General features: G+C 40.7%; 1 protein-coding gene across 1 annotated transcript in view; it reads left to right on the top strand.

Annotated features, from left to right (window-relative positions):
• VPS13B (vacuolar protein sorting 13 homolog B) overlaps positions 1-21422 on the top strand; it is a 913989-nt gene that overhangs the window by 454145 nt on the left and 438422 nt on the right. Inside the window, exon 21 of the mRNA XM_074944046.1 lies at positions 4948-5095. Coding sequence (XP_074800147.1) covers positions 4948-5095 — 148 coding nt within the window. The remainder of the gene's footprint in view (positions 1-4947; positions 5096-21422) is intronic.

Here is a 21422-nt window from a genome sequence, read left to right as displayed (position 1 = left end):
GGTTATTAAAACATTAGGAGTTACTTATAACAATGTGAGGTTAAAAAAATGTAAAGTGAAGTATGATTTTTTAAGTAGATAAAACAAACCTTTAAATCTAATCTATTATATATGCCCTGTTTTGATTTTCCAGAAGAGTTCTTTAAAATTCTCCATTTGCTCATTTAGATTTATGTGATGCTTATTGCTGGCTACTTTTTTCCTGTCACGAACAGATGATTGGTCTTGAAAACTAAAACGAGCATTGCACGTATTTTAGTCTTGACAGTTATTTTTCTTAGAACTTCCTCCTTCGTGTTCCCAGTTGAGATAGCTGAAGTCATTGGTGTAAAAGATAGGAATTATTCATGATATTAAAAATTTTAGAAAGATATTGCTGAACAATTTGTATATTAAATTGACCCTATGGAATTTTCTCTTTTACTGCAAAGGGGAGAGGAAGTAAGAGAAATTATGACCAGAAGAAACCTTTTCTGCATTTAAAACAATTCAAAAAGCACTGTATAATGGGCACCATTTTTATAGTTTCAATAGCTATTAAATACGATTAGAGAAATTTTTGTTGTAGTATCTGAGATCCTTCCAGGTTAATTAGATTAGCAATAATGAAGTTTCCAGTGGACTTCGTGGAGTCTCTGGTTTTTCTCCCTTTCTGTGTTATAAAAAGTTCTGCTTGGGGTAGTTTATTGGTTCTTTTTTGGATGAGATAGAGAGGGGATGTCTGATGTGAATATCATTCTGGCTAAGATGGAAAAGCTTTATCAAAGAGATTTATGTAATGTTTCCTAATGGTCATCGGACTCTGGATTAATACATGTCACAACCAAACCCCTTAACTGAGAATGGTTTTGTGATCTTCACTGTTCCAAAGAAATGCAGTTACCCCCTTATTAAAACATGTGAAAGGCTTACTGAAAAAAAGTTCAGTCTTGGATCATTTATACCCCTTTTTCTTTTCTTGTCACCTTCTTCTCTTTTTCCTATTTGCAAGAATAATTCCCTCTCTGTCCCGTAGAAGCCCTTTGTAAGGATCGCTGCTCTGGCCGCGTAGGTGGTGGTCTACAGACAGTTGTCCCTTATTCCCCACAAGCTAGCTGTATGGGACTTCATGTGCTTTTCTCCAGGCTCTGTGCAACTTCTGCAAGTGTGTACTCCAACCAACGGAACATTTGTAGTTTCAGGAAAGTGCAACAGTATTATATATTACGTCACTGACTGGGGAAGGGAAGTCTTACTACAACCAGGACAAAAGCAGGAAAAGCTAGAGGGGAGGCAAATAAGATTTAAAATTAAACAAAAATAATTATAATTACATCAGTATGACTCTCTTATTCAATAAGGCTATAAACATTTTTATGACATTAGTTCACTGAGTATAAATACACTTCAGGTTCCCTGAACTTTAGTTCATTTATTTCCAGACAAATTTTTTAAAGATCAGCAGAAAAATTGGTGTGGTATTAGGTTTTTTTCTCCCTTTGTAACATACAAGGTGTCCTGCCATCTGTCCTGTTTCAGTACACTGCCTCTTGTTGCAGTGTTCCCTAGTGTGGTACAGCTTTGTGTAAAAAGCTGCTATAATTTTTCATAGCTATATTAAGTCTTTTGTATGTTTACCCTTACTATAACAACACCTACTAGTAATCAAAAGGTTGGTTCTCAATTAGGTTTAGCAACAAATGTGCAGTAGAGTTTATCTCTAAATTTTTGATGTGATAAAATGCTGATGGTAACACTTGCGTGCATCATTACCTTTCCCATCAGATTCATCATCTGATACAGCTGTGGTACTGTTGTCATCTGCTATTTCCCAAGCCACAATTTCCATGTCAGTTTGTGGCTAAACCCCAATATCTTGACAATCCCTTTTTATCCAGTTCAACATTGTTCTTTCATCTACTGCATACTTATAACCAGTAGTTTTTTGCCAAAAAACTGACAAAACTGTATTGGGCATCGTCAACAGGATCAGGCTTGATTTTGGAGAGCAAAGATGAAACAGCTGTTTCATTGTCCAGTACTCATGCATTCAATATATGGCCATAATGTTTTCCATCTTTCTCTTGCTATTATAGTCTTGATGCTTTTCCCTACACATCTAATGGTGTTACATATACTTCTACGTTGTTGAAACAATGGTTCAGAACTAGATTTTGTCTCTTAAGACAATTTTTTCCATCATACCACTTTCATAGAATCATAGAAGTTTAGGTTGGAAGAGACCTCAGGAGGACATCTAGTCCAACCCCCTGCTCAAAGCAGGACCAACCCCAACTCAGTCATCCAATCCAGGGCTTTGTCAAGGCGGGCTTAAAAACCTCTAAGGATGGAGATTCCACCACCTCCCTAGGTAACCCATTTGAGTGCTTCACCACCCTGCTGGTGAAATAGTCTTTCTTAATATCCAACCTAGACCTCGCCCACTGCAACTTGAGACTATTGCTCCTTGTTCTGTCATCTTCCACCACTGAGAACAGCCAAGCTCCATCCTCTTTGGAACCCCCCTTCAGGTAGTTGAAGGCTGCTATCAAATCCCCCCCTCACTCTTCTCTTCTGCAGGCTAAACAATCCCAGTTCCCTCAGCCTCTCCTTGTAAGTCATTTGCCCCAACCCCTTAATCATTTTCATTGCCCTCTGCTGGACTCTCCAATTTGTCCACATCCTTTCTGTAGTAGGGAGCCCAAAACTGGACGCAGTACTCCAGATGTGGCCTCACCAGTGCCGAATAGAGGGGAATAATCATTTCCCTCGATCTGCTGGCAATGCTCCTACCAATGCAGCCCAATATGCCGTTAGCCTTCTTGGCAGCAAGAGCACACTGCTGACTCATATCCAGCTTCTCATTCACTGTAATCCCCTGGTCCTTTTCTGCAGAACTGCTGCTTAGCCAGTCGGTTCCCAGCCTGTACTTTCATCGTGCCTCATAGTCTCTGGTCATATTTTCCAAGACATTGCTTTAATTTGGCATGCCAGCACTCTTTGCCATGTCATATCCAGAAATGCCAAATTGTAGAAGGAAAAGATTCTCAACAATAGGCAGTAGGAAAGGTGCAATCATTTTTGCCACATAAAATAGTCATAAAAGGATAAGTGGCTAAATTTTCAAAAGAGAAATGCAGTATTACTAAAAGTGTCTTGACAAAAGTGTGTTTTACAAATTTTCCTTTGACCTACCTTTCCATATGGAAAATAACTTTATGGCATAAACCTTGTCTTGCTTTTTCAATGATGACTGAAAATTCCTTTTACGTTGCTAGGGGGAGTGACTTTTAGGGCTTTCTGGTGCGTGGCTGGTGTCTGATTGGCATATCCTGGGGTCTTCTCTTTGTCTACAGCAGTGGGGCTGCTCTTTTCTGTCTCACATCCCACTGTAGGTGCATACAGGTTGGTTTCTTTGGGGTATAATTAAAGCATGCTACTTCCTCAGTAGATGCTGGATTTTTCTGATGAGTCGTTTGTTTTTCTTGCACTAACTTATTTTCCTAGTGGAGTTCCTAAGCATAATTAAAGGTGTTTAGCAGTCACTCGTCCATGGACGATATTTTGTGTGTATGCACATTGCTTAATTCAGTAATCTGTTTTCCATTGGGGGAAATTTACAAGCACATAACCCCTGCCTCACACAAACTGTTTCCCACAAAGATTCCTCATGCAATGTGTGAGGTTTCTTTATTCTCAGCTACATGAATTACATTATCACTCTGATACCAACACATTTAAACAACAACAAAAAACTTGATTAAAGTATGTGTAACCTTGCTGTCTGGTCTTCAGAGAAACTGTATCATCTGTAAATAATAAACAAAAGCAAAATCAGCATTGGGAATGTGTCGTAGTTCTCTCCTGCTAATGGTCAGGCATTGGGAAAAAAAATCTCCTATTTCCCAGCGACTGTTGCCAGCTGTGGTGTAGCTTCTAAGACAATTTGAGGGGCTATTTACTTAAAGAGCCTAATGATCAATTTTGTAGCAATGACCCACAGTCCTGTCATTTTGATTTTTTGAATAACGTACATTAAAAAGAAAATGTGTCTTGATGGCTTGAAGACAAAACTTAGAGCCAGGTACTCTGTTTTCTAATCTCAGCACTGACACTGACTCACTGTTTGGCCGTGGGTAAATCATTTAATCTCTCTGGACCTGTTTCTGCACTCCATAAAATGGGAAACTAACACTTACTTTAGGAGTGGATTCTAATACCCTTATTCATATTAAGCAATATCTTACTTCATGTGTAGCTTCATTGATTTTACTCGGACTGCCCAAGAAATAAGATATTATTCAACATTAGTAACTGTAAGAAGGTGGTCCTTCGTATTTAAGTTATAGATTTCATCCTTTTTTTTTTTTTTGCTATAAAGCACCTGGTATACACATGGCATTGTGTAAATAATAATAATGTTTACTTCATCCAACATTTTGAGGCTTAATTAGTCAAAGTTTGTAAATTGCTTTGTATATAAAGGACTGTACAATTTATTATTATTATTTATTAAAATGTCTTAGAATTCATATCTCACACCAACATCTTTCAGTTTCTGGGAACCTCAAACATCCAGACTTCAGTCTTTCTTTGGTCATTGTCATTTGTCCAAATGTATTATTTAAGTTTTGGTTAGTTTACAGATAAAATATTACAATTTTACTGTCTTTGACATTTTTATATTTCAGAGCATTTTCAGGAACAAAGAAAGAGTTGCATGCAGAAATCTGTCTCTAAAAACATTTCAGGATTTTAATCTATTTCATACATACTGAAGGAGTTCAGTCTGCAAATTTTTTACATTATATGTGCTTGAATTATAATTTCAAGTTATTTTTCTAGGAGTTTTTTGGGGGGAAGTAACAGTTTATGGTACACTTTCTATGATGATGTAATGTTCTATCATATATGTTCATTGTCTCTGAATTAGTCACCATGTAGACCTTGCTTTTTTCCTGTTTCTAGCAGCCTGTAGGAACTGTTCCTCTTGGTATGTCAGTAACAAGAAAAAAAGAGGATGAGGTGTCGGTTGGAAGCACGCCTTTGGCAAAGCAGCAGTCAAATCAAGCTTCTGAGTATGCCAGCAGCCCTGTCAAAACAAAAACTGTAACAGGTACGTTCTCTTTTTAATTGAATCTAGCCATTTCGTCTTTCCACCCCCACATAACACACAAGCATTTTTAGCAGCATCACACTTTTCAGACTTAAACAGTTCGTTTTAAAATGTTCATTTAATTTACAATTTATGTAATTAAAAATCATCAGATTTTTCATTTCTAAAATACATTTTATTTGCCTCTTGTTTTGCTATTAATATTGAGGTCCATGCTCTTTCAGATAGTGTTCTTGCTAAACTGGGTGAAGGAGATGCACTTACAGTAGAATTTTAATGATTGTCTTGATATATATTGTTAATGAGACTACTTACATAATCTCATTCTGGCATGTTAAGAAGTCTTATGTTTAAATAAAGTACAATGCAGTACTTTCAATTCCACTTAGTTATGGAAAATGTATTAGCCACCACTTTGTTTTCTGTCTTTAACAAAAACTTAAATGCTGGAGTAGTTTGTGGTCGTTAACAAATGTCTATGCTTATGTTGTAGTGTGCTGTTACTGATTGTCAACAGACATGACAATCTGTTCATTTCTGGGCCATCATAGCGTGCTTCAGTTATTATAAAAAGACACAAGCCAACTAATTGATTCTATCCATTTAAAAAGTGTAGTAATCCTTATAAAATACACGGGGCCAAATTCTGCCTTCATTTACACTGGTGTATATTCCATATAGAACTTATCATTGTCCTCATTGCTATGTACTTCTGTCAGCACTATATGATTGACATCTTTAGGAATCTGGTTTGGAATCTGGCAAAAATGATGCATTGGTTAATAGGTTCCCAGTTGATGAGTGATTTTTCTGCAGAATTTGTTATAATGAGCACTACTCCCTCTGAAGATTTGTTGTCACTACAACCTGAGTAAATGAGATGTTTCTTCTTTTGCTTTAAGTGCTTGTTATCTGCACCTATCAATCTGCTCTCATTGATACCCAGGATTTCAAGTTTATAGTTGTCCATCTCCCTCATGATCGCCGAGATCTTTGATATTTGAAACATTGTTCTCATGTTCCAGTAACCAACTCTGAAGTGTTTTCTTGTGCTAGCATCAAAGTTTTTGGGTTGTCATGCAGCATTAGGGGTTGGCAGAGTTAATTTTTAACAGAGTGGTAGCCTGGTTCCATTTCTGTAGCCAGTAAGATGTTTCTACAAAGCCAAATTGTTAGCCTTGTGTTCAGTCCTCCCCACTTTACCTGGGCTTGGGACCAGCAGCCACATCAGTGTGCAGCAGATGGGCTTATGTTGCAGAGCTAGCAGCTGAAGCTGCTGCTGTGATAGGAAACCACAGAGCTGTTTACCAAGTGACTAAAACTCTGTGTGAAAATTTCAAAACATGACATGACCAATAAAAAGCAAAGATGAAAAAATGCTTACAACTGAGGTAGAACAGAAAAACAGATACTCAAAGCATTTCAAAGAAGTACTCAGTAGACTCAGCCCCACCACAGCACCGGATTTGATGAAACGTGAATCTGATCAGCTTGACATTAACATTGATCCAACAGAGGTATCAGAAGCAAAGGCTGCAGTCAAAGAGCTGAAAAATAACAAAGCAGTGGAGGATGATCAAATTACAGCAGCAATGCTAAAAGTACTTGATACCTCCATCTAATGAAATTGACAGAATTGTTCAATGAAGTTTTGGGGAAAAAGAGCCCTCTTGATCAGTGGAAATATGGAATCATCTGAAATATCACCAACGAGCAGCTCATTTGCACCAGAATCAGAAGGGAGTGCTGGAGATATTTGGGGCATATACTTTGGATGACAACACACAGATTTCCACATGAAGCGTGTCAAGTGAATACGAACTGATTTAAGGAAATGAGGATGCCTTAGAGCCAGGGCTGGCTCTACCATTTTTGCAGCCCCAAGCTCTGAAAAAACCCGTTGCCGCCGAATTGGTGCCGCGGATGGCAGGAGAGAGAAGCTGCTGCCGAATTGCCACCGCCACGGAAACTCTGCCGCCCCTTTCCGACTGCTGCCCCAAGTATCTGCTTGGAACGCTGGTGCCTAGAGCTGGCCCTGCTTAGAGCAGTGGTCCCCAAACTGTGGGGCGCGCCCCCCTAGGGGGACGCGGAAGAACATATGGGGGGCGGGGCAGGGCCTGGGTCAGCTCCCCCCCTCCTTTGCTCTGCTCCGGCCTTGTTCCAGCCCTGCCCCAGGGCCAGCTGTGGCTCTGTTCCCAGCCATACCTCTGGCCCCACAGCAGTCCCCAACTCCCGCTTCCAGCTCTGGTCCCACTCCTGGCCCCGGCTCCCAGTGGGGGCGCAGCCCAGGTAAGGTGGGGGCATGACCGAAAAAGTTTGGGGACCCCGCCTTAGAGAAACCTTAAAAAGAATCCTTAACAGGAAAGGCAGAATAGTTGAGTGAACACCACAGAGCAAATGGAAGCAGCAACAAACGACAGAGATGAATGGAAGAGATGGTTTCCACCCTATGTGTCAACATTGGTGTGGGAAGGAAGTATATATAATAACTCTGTGTGTCTGTTGTGTGTGTGTATTTTTCCAGTTATTCAGTAGAATTACTCAAGATTTTCACTGATATAACTGAAATCAGAATCTGGTACTCTAATTCTGGTGCTTTTTAATTGCTATTTTGTTACTGAATTTATGCATTTGAAAAGGAGCAGTGACAGAAAATATGCCTTTACAGTGGATATTACAGATATGGCTATGACATCATTGATAGTGAAAACATTTGAAAATTGTTCAAAGATTTAGGCCACTTCATTATTTCACATATATGTGGTCTTTATTTACTATTACTAAGAATGTATATTTTCTAGTATTCTGCATAGGTCAGCATCATAAATTAAATTTTGCTTCAGAACATTTATTTTCTCTTGTGGCTAATTACATGATTCCACACTTACAAGACACAGAGTTAAAACTTTCTAGTGAAATTTTTGTGATTTTGAATGTTTGATTGGCAATTAAAAATCGGATTTGAAATGTTTTTTATAAAGCTTTTATCACATAGACACTAATAGAATGAATATGGTGTGATGAAATAACATGATTTTGGCAATTAATTGATCTTTAACTATTCATGGTAAAATAGGCCCAATGGCCTGTGATGGGATATTAGATGGAGTGGGATCTGAATTACTACAGAGAATTCTTTCCTGGGTATCTGGCTGGTGAATCTTGCCCACATGCTCAGGGTTCAACTGATTGCCATATTTGGGGTCGGGAAGGAATTTTCCTCCAGGGCAGATTGGAAGAGGCCCTGGGGGTTTTTCACCTCCCTCTGTAGCATGGGGCACAGGTCACTTGCTGGAGGATTCTCTGCTCCTTGAAGTCTTTTAAACCATGATTTGAGGACTTCAATAGCTCAGACATAGGTGAGAGGTTTATCGCAGGAGTGGGTGGGCGAGATTCTGTGGCCTGCATTGTGCAGGAGGGTCAGACTAGATGATCACAATGGTCCCTTCTGACCTTAATATCTGAGTCTATGAATACTAAACTAATAAAGGAAACTCTTTTGTTTAGCTGTCTGGTATTTGAAGAACTAAATCGATTTAAAAAGGGCAGATTATTCATTCAGTATGCTTTCTTGTCTGAAGAAAATCCACTTTTGAAGGATACTTCAAGAATTTAGTTTATTGGAGTTTTTGTTTGCACAAGACATCGAAGCTATTCTAATAATACATGTGTGCTTTTAATGGTTAATATTGATATGAGAGATTGTTCTGTAACTAATTATGAAGCCACAGTGTGTGTTCTGAAATTGATTATGCTGTTGTCATAAATATGTGACTGTGACTGAAATTATGTGAATATTTGTGAATATAATTTCAGTAATGAACCATTGATCAAAAACCAAAATAGAGTAAAATGGTGACAGGAACCCAAGCCGAATACATCTATTTTTTCATAAACAGAAAAGGAAATTTTGGGGAAATTAACACCATATTCGTGTTAGATCAGAAGGGGGGATTACAAACTGGATTTTCAAAGGGAAATAGGAAAGGGAGTTGGGAGTGATAAAATAGGAAGGTAAAATCTCTACCCTTTGCTTCTTTCAAATCTTTCATCCTCAGGACCATTCTACAGTGATGCCTATAAGAAAGCAGTCAATTAAAGGTGGTTTGATGGACAAACAGGATGTCTGTTGGCACTTTATCGATTTATTATTTTTAAAAGATTATATATGTACGTTGTGAGAAAACAGAGGGAGTGAGGGAACTGCATGCAGGAGACTAGAAGCCTGGAGCAGGCTTGCTAAATGAACCAACCAGAGACATCTGGTGCAGGGAAGGAACCTCAAGCAACTGGTTCCTTATAAGAGAGCTATTGCTGCTCTGGAAAGAGGGGACTGACTCTGAGAAGCTGCAAGGGAGTCAGCTTGGTTAGGGCACCTGCAAGCTGATAATAGAGACACTGCGAGGAAACCTTTTTCCACTCCCTCGGCACTGAGGTAAGACATATTTCTGGGGACTCTGTGAGTGATTGGGGAAATTCATTTTTTTTGTTTGTTTGCATTTTTGGAACTTTGTAAATAAAGAAACCAGACACTAAGAAGGACTGTGATTGAAGGAGAAAGACTATGGGGGGCGGTGGGGGGGGGGGGGTTGTTTAAAGACCCCTGAAAAAGGGGAAATGCGCAGCACTGCACAGGCACCCCAACCACCAGACATAAAAATGTATATATTTGACTATATTCCTCTTCCACCCCACCCTTCATATGCTCCTTATCTCATTTTATTGTAAGCTCTTTAGGGCAGAGATCTTGTCTTCATATGTGTTTGTTCAGAGTCTAGCAAAATGGGACTCGTATTTTGATTGGGGTTTCTGGGTGCTGCCATAATTCTCCTTCCTCTTTTAGCCTTAATCCCATTAATATGGGGTTGGCTCTTTGAATACTTTTTCTCCATTCCAGTCTTTCTTGACTCAGTTCCTCAGAAACTCCACAACTAATCAGATCTCTTTGTGTGACATCTATCCACCTAGTTTTGGGTCTTCCAACTCTTTTCTTACCCTCCACTTTGAAGTTTAATATCCTGTTCTTATTTGAGTGATTACACATGTGCATTCCTCTCTTGATGTGTGCATGCCCCACAGTTGCCATAAATTTTTCCTTGGTGGTACCCATTGGGGTGGCTCAAGTACCCTTTACTGCTGTGCAATTCTGGTGCCAGTAAGAAGCACCCAGCCAACCCCATGTCCTCTCAGTTCCTTCTTACCTCCTGGGATGGTCACCGGAACGGCTCTTCTTGTATTCGCAAGTTCTCTCAGTGGACTTTCCTCTGTATATTTTAAATAGTTAGTTAGTTTTAGTGAAGTTGTTAGTTAAGTAGTTAGATTTCAGTGTTTAACAGTTTTTTTGGCCAATTCCCAGTGCCTAGGGATGCCTCAGTCACCAGGCTTAAAGCCCTGCATTTCCTGCAACAAGGCTATTCCTGAGTGACCCACACTCAAGTTATTTTAAGTGCCTGGGAAAGCTCATACTGGGGACCATTGACAAATCTGCAAGGACTTTAAGTCTCGCACGAAGAAGGATAGGGAGGCCAGGCTAAAGTTTCTACTCATGGAGGTGGCACTGAGACCTCCATCTGAGTCAGGGCAATCAGACTCAGCACCGAGTGCCTTGGCATCAGTAAGGAATGCTCCTCCTACTGTACCAGAATTCACATTATCAGTTGTCAGTGCTTCCATTCGTTCTGTCTGCAGCTGCTTGCATATTCACAAAATGTATGGCCGTATTGGCAGCTTTCCTCAGGAGATTAAGGGTTCTGGTCTACCTTATCTGGATGACTGGCTAGTCAAAGACTGGTCCATGGCTCAGGTTGTGTTCAGAGTCCAAATCATCCAGTTGATGTTCATAGCCCTAGGCCTTCTGATCAATGCAGACAAGTCTACCCTTTGTCTGGTACAGAGGAGAGAGTTTCTTGGGGCGTTATTGAACTCTACCTAGACCAGGGTGTTCCTTCCCAAGTTACAATTCCAATCAATCCAATCCCTGGTGACACATCTCAAAGATCATCCAATCACAATAGCCTGAAACTGTGTCAGGCACCTAGGCCACATGGCCTCATGCACATATGTGGTACAACACAGAAGACTGAATCTCAGACCTCTCCAGACATGGCTGGCCTCAATATACTCATCAAGCTGTCTCCATCTGGACACTGTGCTCACAGTACGCTCACAGGTTCACATATCTTCGAATTGGTGGTTGGATCCTCTCAGTGTTTGTGCAGGCGTTCCCCTTTATCCGCCCTCAACCTTCATTGACTCTGGTCTCAGACGCATTAGCTTGGGGAGATCACCTGGGGCTCATCTGAACTCAGCATCTTTGGTCTCTGGAGAAATCTCTCTCTTCATATCAATGTCAGAGACTCAGGGTGGTTTGTCTTGCCTGTCAGATATTCCTGCCTCATATTGGGGCAGAAGCTTATTTGTTCTTACAGACAACATTGGAGCCATGTTTTACCTACATAAGAACATAAGAGTGGCCGTAATGGGTGAGACCAAAGGTCCATCCAGCCCAGTATCCTGTCTGCCGACAGTCACCAATGCCAGGTGCCCCAGAGGGAGTGAACCTAATAGGTAATGATCAAGTGATCTCTCTCCTGCCATCCATCTCCACCCTCTGACAAACAGAGGCTAGGGACGCCATTCCTTACTCATCCTGGCTAATGGCCATTAATGGACTTAACTTCCATGAATTTATCTAGTTCTCTTTTAAACCCTGTTATAGTCCTAGCCTTCACAACCTCCTCAGGCAAGGAGTTCCACAGGTTGACTGTGCACTGTGTGAAGAAGGACTTCCTGTTATTTATTTTAAACCTGCTGCCGTTAATTTCATTTGGTGGCCCCTACTTCTTATATTATGGGAACAAGTAAGTACTTTTCCTCATTCACTTTCTCCACACCACTCATGATTTTATGTACCTCTATCATATCCCCATAGGCAAGGAGAGAGCTCACTCTTCCCTCCTTTGTCAGGTAGCAGTTCACCTGTGGGAATTTTGTAAGCCCATTCAATCAACCTCAAGGCCTCTTAACTTCTGGGGGTGTAGAATGAACTTGGCAGATCACATGAGCAGGTCTTGCTCCAGTCACAAGTGGTCTCTTTGCCCGGATGTAGCTAGAGGCATTTTCCAGCAATGGGAGACTCCCCAAATAGACCTGTTTGTGAACAAGGACAACAGACAGTGTAACCAATTCTGCTCCCTTCAAGGCCGCAGTCCAGGTTCTGTTATGAATGCCTTCCTGCTACCCTGGATGGGACAGTTTTATTATGCTCTTCCCCCAATCCCACTCCTACACAGAGTGCCACTAAAGATCAAGTGGGTTATATTTATAGCCCCACCAACATTGGTTCTCCACTTAGACCTCTCAGTGGTGACTCCAATCTTGCTCCTATTGCACCTGGATCTGATCTCTCAGGACCATGATTGGCTGCTCCACACAAACCTGAGTTCCCTTCATTTAACAGTCTGGAAGCTCCATGGCTAAATCCCAGAGAACAGGCTTGCTCAAAGCAAGCTCACCAGGTCTTATTAAGTAGTAGAAAGCCCTCCACCAGGACTGCCTGCCCATCAAAATGGAAGCGGTTCTTGTTCTGGGCTTCCCAAACTAGAGTCTTGCCGATGCATTCATCCATCCAAAATATACTCAAGTATTTGTTGCACCTGAAACTGCAAGGCTTACCAGGACCCTCTGTCAGGTCCACCTGTCAGCAATATGCGCTTTCCACCCTCAAGTGGACAATCACTCTGTTTTTTCAAATGCCATGGCAGTCAGATTCCTCAAAGGCCTAGAAAGGTTGTACCCTGAAGTAAGGAAGCCTGTTCCTCCTTGGGACTTGAACCTGGTCTTGTCAAACTTATGGGACCACCATTTAAGCCTTTAGCAATGTGCTCCTTACTATACCTCTCTTGGAAGGTGGTTTTTTTTTTTAATTGCCAACATGTCTGGCAGAAGAGTTTCTGAACTGTACGGAGCTACCATAGACAGTCTTTTTTAAAGAAAGGTGTATTTATGTTCTCACCTGAGTTTCTTCCCAAAAATAGTTTAGCAATTTTATAGTAATTGAGAAGTTTACATACCTGGCTTTTCCAAAGCCTCGTGCAAATAACAATGCACGACTACAGTAATTGGATGTTAAACACACTCTAGAATTCTTCATAGAAAAGACTAAACTGTTTCAGCATTCCACCTTAACTGTTCATGGCTGTAGCACACAAAATGAGAGATCTCCCAATGTCTGCACAGAATTTCATGTATCTGTACTTGTTGTGATCAGACAGGCGTTTAGCCGCCCAGTAATCTGACTGCTCGTTCCACGGGATCACAAGCAACAGTGTTCTTAGTGCAGATCCCCATCCAGGACATTTGTAAAGTAACAACCTGGTCATCGGTGCACACTTTCTCCTCCCATTATGTCACCACCCATTATTTTAGGGATAATGATAAATTTGTTGAGCTGTGTTATGCTCTGTGTGTATGTGAACGCTGATCCCTTTGCCTGTATTACAGATTGGAAGTCACCAAGAGTGGAATGCACATGTGCAGTCACTCAAAGAAGAAAAAACGGTTAGTCACCTTTTGTAACTGTTGTTCTTTGAGATGTGTTGTCATATGTCCATTCCAGAACCCACCCTCCTGGCCCTCTACATTGGAGTTTCTAGAAGAAAGGAACTGAGCTCGTCTGGGCACTTTATACTGATGCTAGCGGCCTACGGCAGCAGAGGGCGCTCGAGCCACCCCAATAGGTACCACTGAGGGGAAAAATTCTGATGACTGTGCATGGGGCGTGCATATACCAAGAGTAGAATGGAAATGTGCAACACATCTCGAAGAACAACAATTATTAAAGGCTAGTAACCATTTTTTTCCAATATAGTTTTCTGATCTTCTTTTCACATGTCCAAACCATCTAAGTGTGGATTTCCTCAGTTTTTCTATAATTCGTACCACCATCACATTTCTCCTAATTTGTTCATTCTGAACATGGGCCATCCTTGAGTAAGCAGAGTCAGAATGAGCTCTACCCTGACATCTGGTGGTGAGTTGTGGAAAAGGACTTCAGGGGCTGATCTCGTTTGCATGGGCACACCCACCCCGCCTAGCATGATGGGACTGCTTGCCCAAATGGTCACTTTGGCTGCTGTGGGATCCCCAGTCTCTCTGTTATTGGGGCAGGAGTAATAAAATGTTGTTATCCTGGTTATGTGAATCAAGGACAGTAGAACTGTACTTGGCATTTTATAATGGAGGGACGCTCCCTCAACTGTTTCAGAGTAGCAGCCATGTTAGTCTGTATCCGCAAAAAGAAAAGGAGTACTTGTGGCACCTTAGAGACTAACAAATTAATTTGAGCATAAGCTTTTGTGAGCTACAGCTCACTTCATCGGATGCATGTAGTGGAAAATACAGTGGGGAGATTTTATATACACAGAGAACATGAAACAATGGGTGTTACCATACAGACTGTAACAAGAGTGATCAGGTAAGGTGAGCTGTTACCAGCAGGAGACTGGGGCGGGGGGGGACCTCAACTAAGTAACACTCGCTAAACAAGGGACATGGGTTCCAAAGCCCAGTGACCTGCGAGAGGCTGGGGACAGGTATGTGTACCTGGTAGTGTGGGCCCCTTCTGAGGGCCCTGAACGCCACTTTGACTCCTCCTCTCTCCACTGTGTAATAACAGAGCTAATTCTGACTCCATTAGGAGTCTTGTTACATGCTGCAGAGCTGAAATCACTGATACCTAGGTCGAAGCATTAGAACAACTTTGGGCTAGTGGTTCTGAGTGCACCAGCACTGGGGCCCCACTACTAACAGCTGAAATCACTAAAGAGCTGAAGTTACTAAGAGCTGAATTCACTGAGAGCTGTGTTAAGTGTGTGTGGGGGGAGATCTGAAGGCATGTTGGTGAGTGGCTGGCAGGACAGCTAACGGAGAGGAGCAGCTAGCTGGACGGCTGGCGGAGAGGCGCAGCTGGTAGTGAAGACTGCAGCCAGAACCCCACGGAGAGGCGTGGCAATCGACCGGTGACCCGAGCAGCGGAGCATGTAAGATGCCCACATACCTCCCCCCACTTCCACCCAGGCTGGGAGGTAAACTCTGCAGATGAACTTCTGAACTCTGAGGGCTGCACTGACCAAGGACAGAAACTGTGTGAGGGGTGACTGTTGGGTTGCTGGACTTAAGACCCTGAGGGGGAAAGGACGCTGCCAAACTTACTTGGGGGTGGGTCTTTTGCTCATGGTTTGTGTTATGAATCCTGTTTGTGGTGTTTCCCCAACATAATGCCGCATTGTTTCCCTCCTTTATTAAAAGGCTTTTGCTACACTCAGACTCTGCTTGTGAGAGGGGAAGTATTGCCTCTTAGAGGCACCCGGGGGGTGGTATGTAATTGTCCCAGGTCACTGGGTGGGGGCTCGAGCTGATTTTGCATTGTGTTATTGAAACAGCACCCCTAGATACTGAACATATGCTTTTGTTTTAGGGTTCATATTGTAGCCTATTGAGCAGAATTGGTTTCTGGTTAGAGGATTTAGGGAGGGAAGATCTGGCCTGTCAGTGGAGTTGAAGAACTCTAGACTTGAACTCCCATTTCCTACAGTCTTGTTGCTGCCAACTCTGATGGGCAGAAGAGTTACACTTGTAACTCCAAGCATCCGTCTTGTTGGGTTTAGTGTGTGGGTGTTAGGTGGCATTGGTGGTCTGTGATATAAAGGAGGTCAGACTAGATGATCGAGTGGTCTCTTTCGGCCTTAAAATCTATGACTCTATTAACGTTTTAATTTTCATTGTATTCAAGACCTGTGCTTACAGGTGCTGCCTTTAAATAAATATTAAATAATAACTTTGTGGGAGCCCTCATTGCCCATCCCACTCTTTTACTCCAAGCTTGTTTGCTCTCAGTGTTGATCCTCATATTTCTCTCAGGCTGGAAACCATAGGCTAAGGAGGAATACTTTTGCATGGAACCAAGAAACTCAGAGCAACTTCATAAGTGTGAAGCTAGTAGTTGGGAGAAAGCAAGTGGGAAGTATGAGTGCTTGAGCCAGGGATGTGAGAGTCTTTATAAAATGAAGAAGGGTGTACTCAGGAGTGGGAAGGGAGGTGGGCCTGCTACATGGAAGAGGAAAAGTAAGAGGGAACTAGGATAAATGCATATTTGGCATTGAGGACTGGTTAGTTTGCAATTATAGAATTTTAATGGCTCTTCAAAGTTGTTATGGGGGGAAGGAGTGAGGGTAGGGGCAAGTGTGTATTTGTACTGAGTGAGTTTTTCAAAACTTGGATTCTGAATTGCACCTACAAAAACTGCGCAAACTTTCATTTTGCACAGGTAATTGCTCGTGCAACTATTTACTTGCATGCCCAAATGCAACATTAGTATGTGGCAGTTGCCTATTTATGCAAGCATCTACATTTTATCTGGACATAACTTTGGACTTGCATTTTGAGAATTCATCCCTATGTCTGGCTCATTCTCTTTTTCAGTTCTCTAGCTGATTCTGACCTGTGACCATTGTTACTATCTTCTTCGTTATGGAATCAGATTTCCCATTGCTGGCAATGGTCAAACCAAAAATTACTAGTCAAAAAGTCTCTTGTTCAAAATCTGGAAGTGTCAAGAATGGTAATGTTGTTGATTTTACAAACAACCTCTTTTTTTGGTAGCAAAAATTTTGTTGCAAAAATTGATAAATGATAAATAATGGTAATAATAAAGCCAAACAACTGTTTCATGGGTCATCAAAGTACTCCTTAGTTTTCTAATGAAAAACTGCTCAATTTAAATTAAAAGTGGATGTTGAGAAGTTATGTTTTTAATTATTTAGCAAAATGGACATTACTGCAGCAAAAAAGAAAACTTCCTTGTTAGATTTCATTTATATTAGGAATCGCTCACTTTAATCATGTACTTTATCTTACTAGTTTAGACTAAATCCCATTCCTTTTATGATTAATCGGGTATTTAGTTTCATTGTAAAATAATTTCATGGCACAGAGTTTGACACTAATGAATAAAATATGATAGCTTTGTTTCTTTCAGGAGATAGAGTGGTTTGACTAAGTATTCTGTTTTCCTTTTTGAATTAAAAGTAGTTAGTCTTTTGAAGAATGCATTATGGAATTTGGCATAGTTAATTCTTGCTTCGTTAAAGACTTTCAAATTATGTGAAAGTGGGAAATATTATATACGACAAGCAAAGCTACAGCACTGTTTGTTTAAAAAACGATCTTTTCAAAATTTGTTCTTTTATCTTTTTTAAGATTGCAATGTACATGACAAAATGTTTGGTTCTAATCCTAGACTTCAGGTTTTAAATATGTGCACGTTTTTGCATGCTCTGGAGTTGCAGGTGTAGAATGCATGATGTACAGATATAGATAGGTGTTGCATCTGCACACGGGTATGCAGAGCTCTGGTTTGCCCATGTACAATTCGTGCACATGTGGTTTTATGTGCACATTTAAATTTAAGCCTCAATGAAAAAAGTAAAAGCTAAAAGATTGTTGGTGAATAAAAGTGATTTAAAGGGACATGATGTCTACCTCAAATAGTGATTTAAAGGGACATCATGTCCACCTCAAATAGACCCCAATGGTAAAGAGAGATGGTAGGGTTCTGGAAATGTTGTCACTCTTAGCCTCTGTACCCCCCTATTTTTCATCAATAGCTTGTTGGAAGTGGATGGGACAACATATGCTTTTGTTTTAGGGTTCATATTGTAGCCTGTTGAGCAGAATTGGTTTCTGGTTAGAGGATTTAGGGAGGGAAGATCTGGCCTGTCAGTGGAGTTGGAGAATGCTAGACTTGAACTCCCATTTCCTATAGTCTGTGGTTGACTAGCTAGAAAGATCTCTGTTGTGGATGTGAGGCCACAGGAGATGGTAGTTATGAGAATTTGGAAAGGTTCAGCTGTAGAAGGTGAGGTTTCCTCATCAAAATTATTACAATTAACTCTTTGCCCTTTCTTTCAGCTCCTCTTTTCTGCTAGAGATGTATAATATATATTGGAATATGAATGATACGTAGTATGCTAATCTTTGAATTGTATATCTCCGCCTTTTTTCCATTTCTTTAATTCCTTCACTGCCATCTCCTAGTTTAATTGACTCTGTCTACCATATTTCCAGTTTCATGTTACCTTTTTATATCTAGACTTTTCTCTTACCACTCCTCTTCCTCTCTCCCTTTTCTCCATAAAACAAGGAGTAAAAATCACACTGATTATAGGTCGAGGCTTTTGTTATACTCGTCGTCAGACCAGTTTCAAAAAACACTTCTTGATAGAGAGATCACTGATTATTTTAAGATTGGTATTGTTAGCCATCGGGGCTAGCTATGCATGTCTTAAATGGTTAGAAAGCTGGGAGTCCTGCATTAGTGTAAGATGTGTGTGTAGTCCTTGCTGGTTGAGAGAGATAGTGTCTTAAAAGTCTTGATTTTACCTGTTTCTTTTCCAGCATGCTCTTAGAAGCCAGTCTCTTGAGAACAACTGGAAACCAAGCCTATATATTAACTGACAGCAGCTTGGAATTGCTGTGAAATAATTTAAAACATGGATCTCTAATTTTACCAGCTTATGACATAAAGGCTGCTGAAACCTTGCCAGAAATGAAGTATGGTAAAAGAGCAAAATTGTTACTTATATGGCACCTAAGTGCTCAACAAATAAATAAGACAAGGCCCCTGCTCCAAGTATCAAGCTACTGTTATTATTTATCAAGCATCCAGCAATATCCTAGACAAGTCACAAAATAAGAAAAAACAATAGAATGTATAGTCTAGAGTTAACATGTGACAGTAATGGTAATTTACAGGGAAAGAACAATGGAGAAGGGGAGAAAAAAAGGCGCAGGTGACAGTAAGTTCACACAGTTACTCAGTAAGGATGTAGATGGTTGCCTGACCTCCCTTATTTATTTGTTGTTTACTGATCCTCTCTGTTCTCGGAGGTGAGATAATGCAGTGATGAGGGTGCAAAAGTTATATTCGCCATTTGTCTTTTTCCATAGATTGTTGGGTTTTTCCCTTCTTCCTTTGACTGTCTCTCTCTCACCATCTCTACATGGAAAGGCTGGGACTGGGTTTAATAGACCTGTAGAAAAATAAGTTAGTGTTGAAGTGGTGAATGTGTTTTAAAGGTCCTATGGCTGGACCAGTGATGAGGAGAAAAAACATTGTTGCACAAAAAAATGTAAATGACCCTACCTCCCCACTTTAAAGCATTCCTTCCCCTTTTTTCTTACTTTTAAATATCCTTTAGTTCTCTCCCTTCCTGGTTTTCTGCTCTCTCTTTCCTCTCTGAGTTTTGCTCACTGTCTTTTCCCCTAATATTCTGTTTGCTGTATTTTCTTCTTCCTCCTCTTATCCTTGGTTTATTCTCTTGCCTAGCTAACCGATTGCTGTCTTTCTTGTCTTCACTCCATAGACTGCAAAAAGAAAAGGAGTACTTGTGGCACCTTAGAGATTAACAAGTTTATTTAGTCTCTAAGGTGCCACAAGTACTCCTTTTCTTTTTGCGAATAGAGACTAACATGGCTGCTACTCTGAAACTCCATAGTCTGACCATCACCACCTTGTTTTGTTTCACCTTTCTCTTCTCCCACATCTAGATATGCATGTCTTTCTTGTAGGTGCTCCTCATCCATATAAGCTCCACAAAACCATTTCCACTCACTCCCACCTTCCTGCATCATCTTCTCTGATCTTTGTTCCCTCACTATTCAAGGCCCCCTAAATTTCCCTTTCTGCTTCCAAAGTGCACCATAATCTTTGCTTTCACCACCCAAAACTCCTTTTTGATATCTGTTCTTCCCTTCTTTGAAGGCCCCATTTCAACCTCCACTCTTTTCCTTCTCTAAACTGAGGCCCTATCAAAGAAGAGAAAGGCCAGCTGAGTTCTTCTTTCAGCTCCACCAGCCACCCAGATCTTCTGCTCACATTCTCAGCAGCTATATTATCTGAAAGAAAAAAATAGGAGGTTAGCTGACTTGCAGCCAGCTAGAGAAGTGTATCCATCATCAGGCGGCCTTAGCAAAATGTTCACGTATATAATCTGTATGACACAGGTGGGTGAGAAAATATTATGGATCACTGTAACAGGAAACACCAGCTGTGGGGAAGCTTGAATACCAATACTTTTAAGCTTCCAGAAGTGCTAATATGGCAGGATACCAACTACAATTTCAGCTGAATCTTTTGTAGTGTTCTGTAAAAACTGTATTTGTTCATCTCTATTATTTTTTAAATTTTCAGTTATTTTCACTTTTTCTCTGAGAACTGAATTACTTAAAAATAATTAAATTAAAAATGTTTAAACCTGCTTCTGAAATAGTAAGTTGTAACCCTGTGGCTGACATCTCAAATGCATCAGTCAGTAACACAGTAGTAGAGAATTGTTTTTATATAGAGCATTTCATATGCAAATATCCAAACACTTGAAGGAAAATCAATTGGAAATTGTTCATGCTGCAAGTGACTGTCTAAGCAAATGTTATACACTCATCAGTAGCTCACATACAGCCACTGGTATTAGAAACTGTTTTAATGAGAGACACAATTTTGTCAGATTGTCAGGATTGTCTTGCTCTTCTTTTCATTAAATATCTTGAAATCGTTAATTTCCATGTGGACACCCATCAGTCAGAGAAATGGGACCTTGATTTAATACCTCATCCAAAAGATGAATGCAGTGTTGTAGCCGTGTTGGTCCCAGGATATTAGAGGTACAAGGTTGTTTAGCATAGGTAGCTAGCATATATTCTCTTTGGTCATAGCTGTTAACGGGCTACTCCACCTTGAATGGTCCCTTAGAATATGTGCTAACTACCTGTGCTAAACAATCTGTTCCACCTTGTACTTCGCTGTGATGCTCAGTGTACCTGTCCAAGACCTGAAGAAGAGCTCTGTGTAAGCTCGAAAGCTTGTCTCTCTCACCGACAGAAGTTGACCCAATAAAAGATATTCCCTTGCCCACCTTATCTATCCAAAGGATGACACCACTAGCTGTATTCTGCTGGTACTGCACTGCAGACTCAGCAGTGAGCATTACACCAAGTCCAAAGTTGAGACATGAACCGAGAACTTTCTGCTTCAGCATGATGAGCTCATGCCAATAGAAAAGAACGTACACTACAGTAAGCCATTCCAGTTTTAGAATCTCTTATTCATTTTAAGGAAATGTCAGTGTATTGTTCTGAGAAGGTAGAACATAGTTCATTCTAAATCAAAAATACCTAAAATGTTTTAAGCATCCCAAATTTGATTGACTGAAATGTTTTGTAGAAAGTTTATTCTTATTAATATTTGATTGCTGATGATTTCTATAAAAAA

The sequence above is a fragment of the Natator depressus genome, chromosome 2, assembly GCF_965152275.1.
Source record: "Natator depressus isolate rNatDep1 chromosome 2, rNatDep2.hap1, whole genome shotgun sequence".
Classification (NCBI taxonomy): domain Eukaryota; kingdom Metazoa; phylum Chordata; order Testudines; family Cheloniidae; genus Natator; species Natator depressus.
This window is presented reverse-complemented; position numbering and strand designations above follow the sequence as displayed.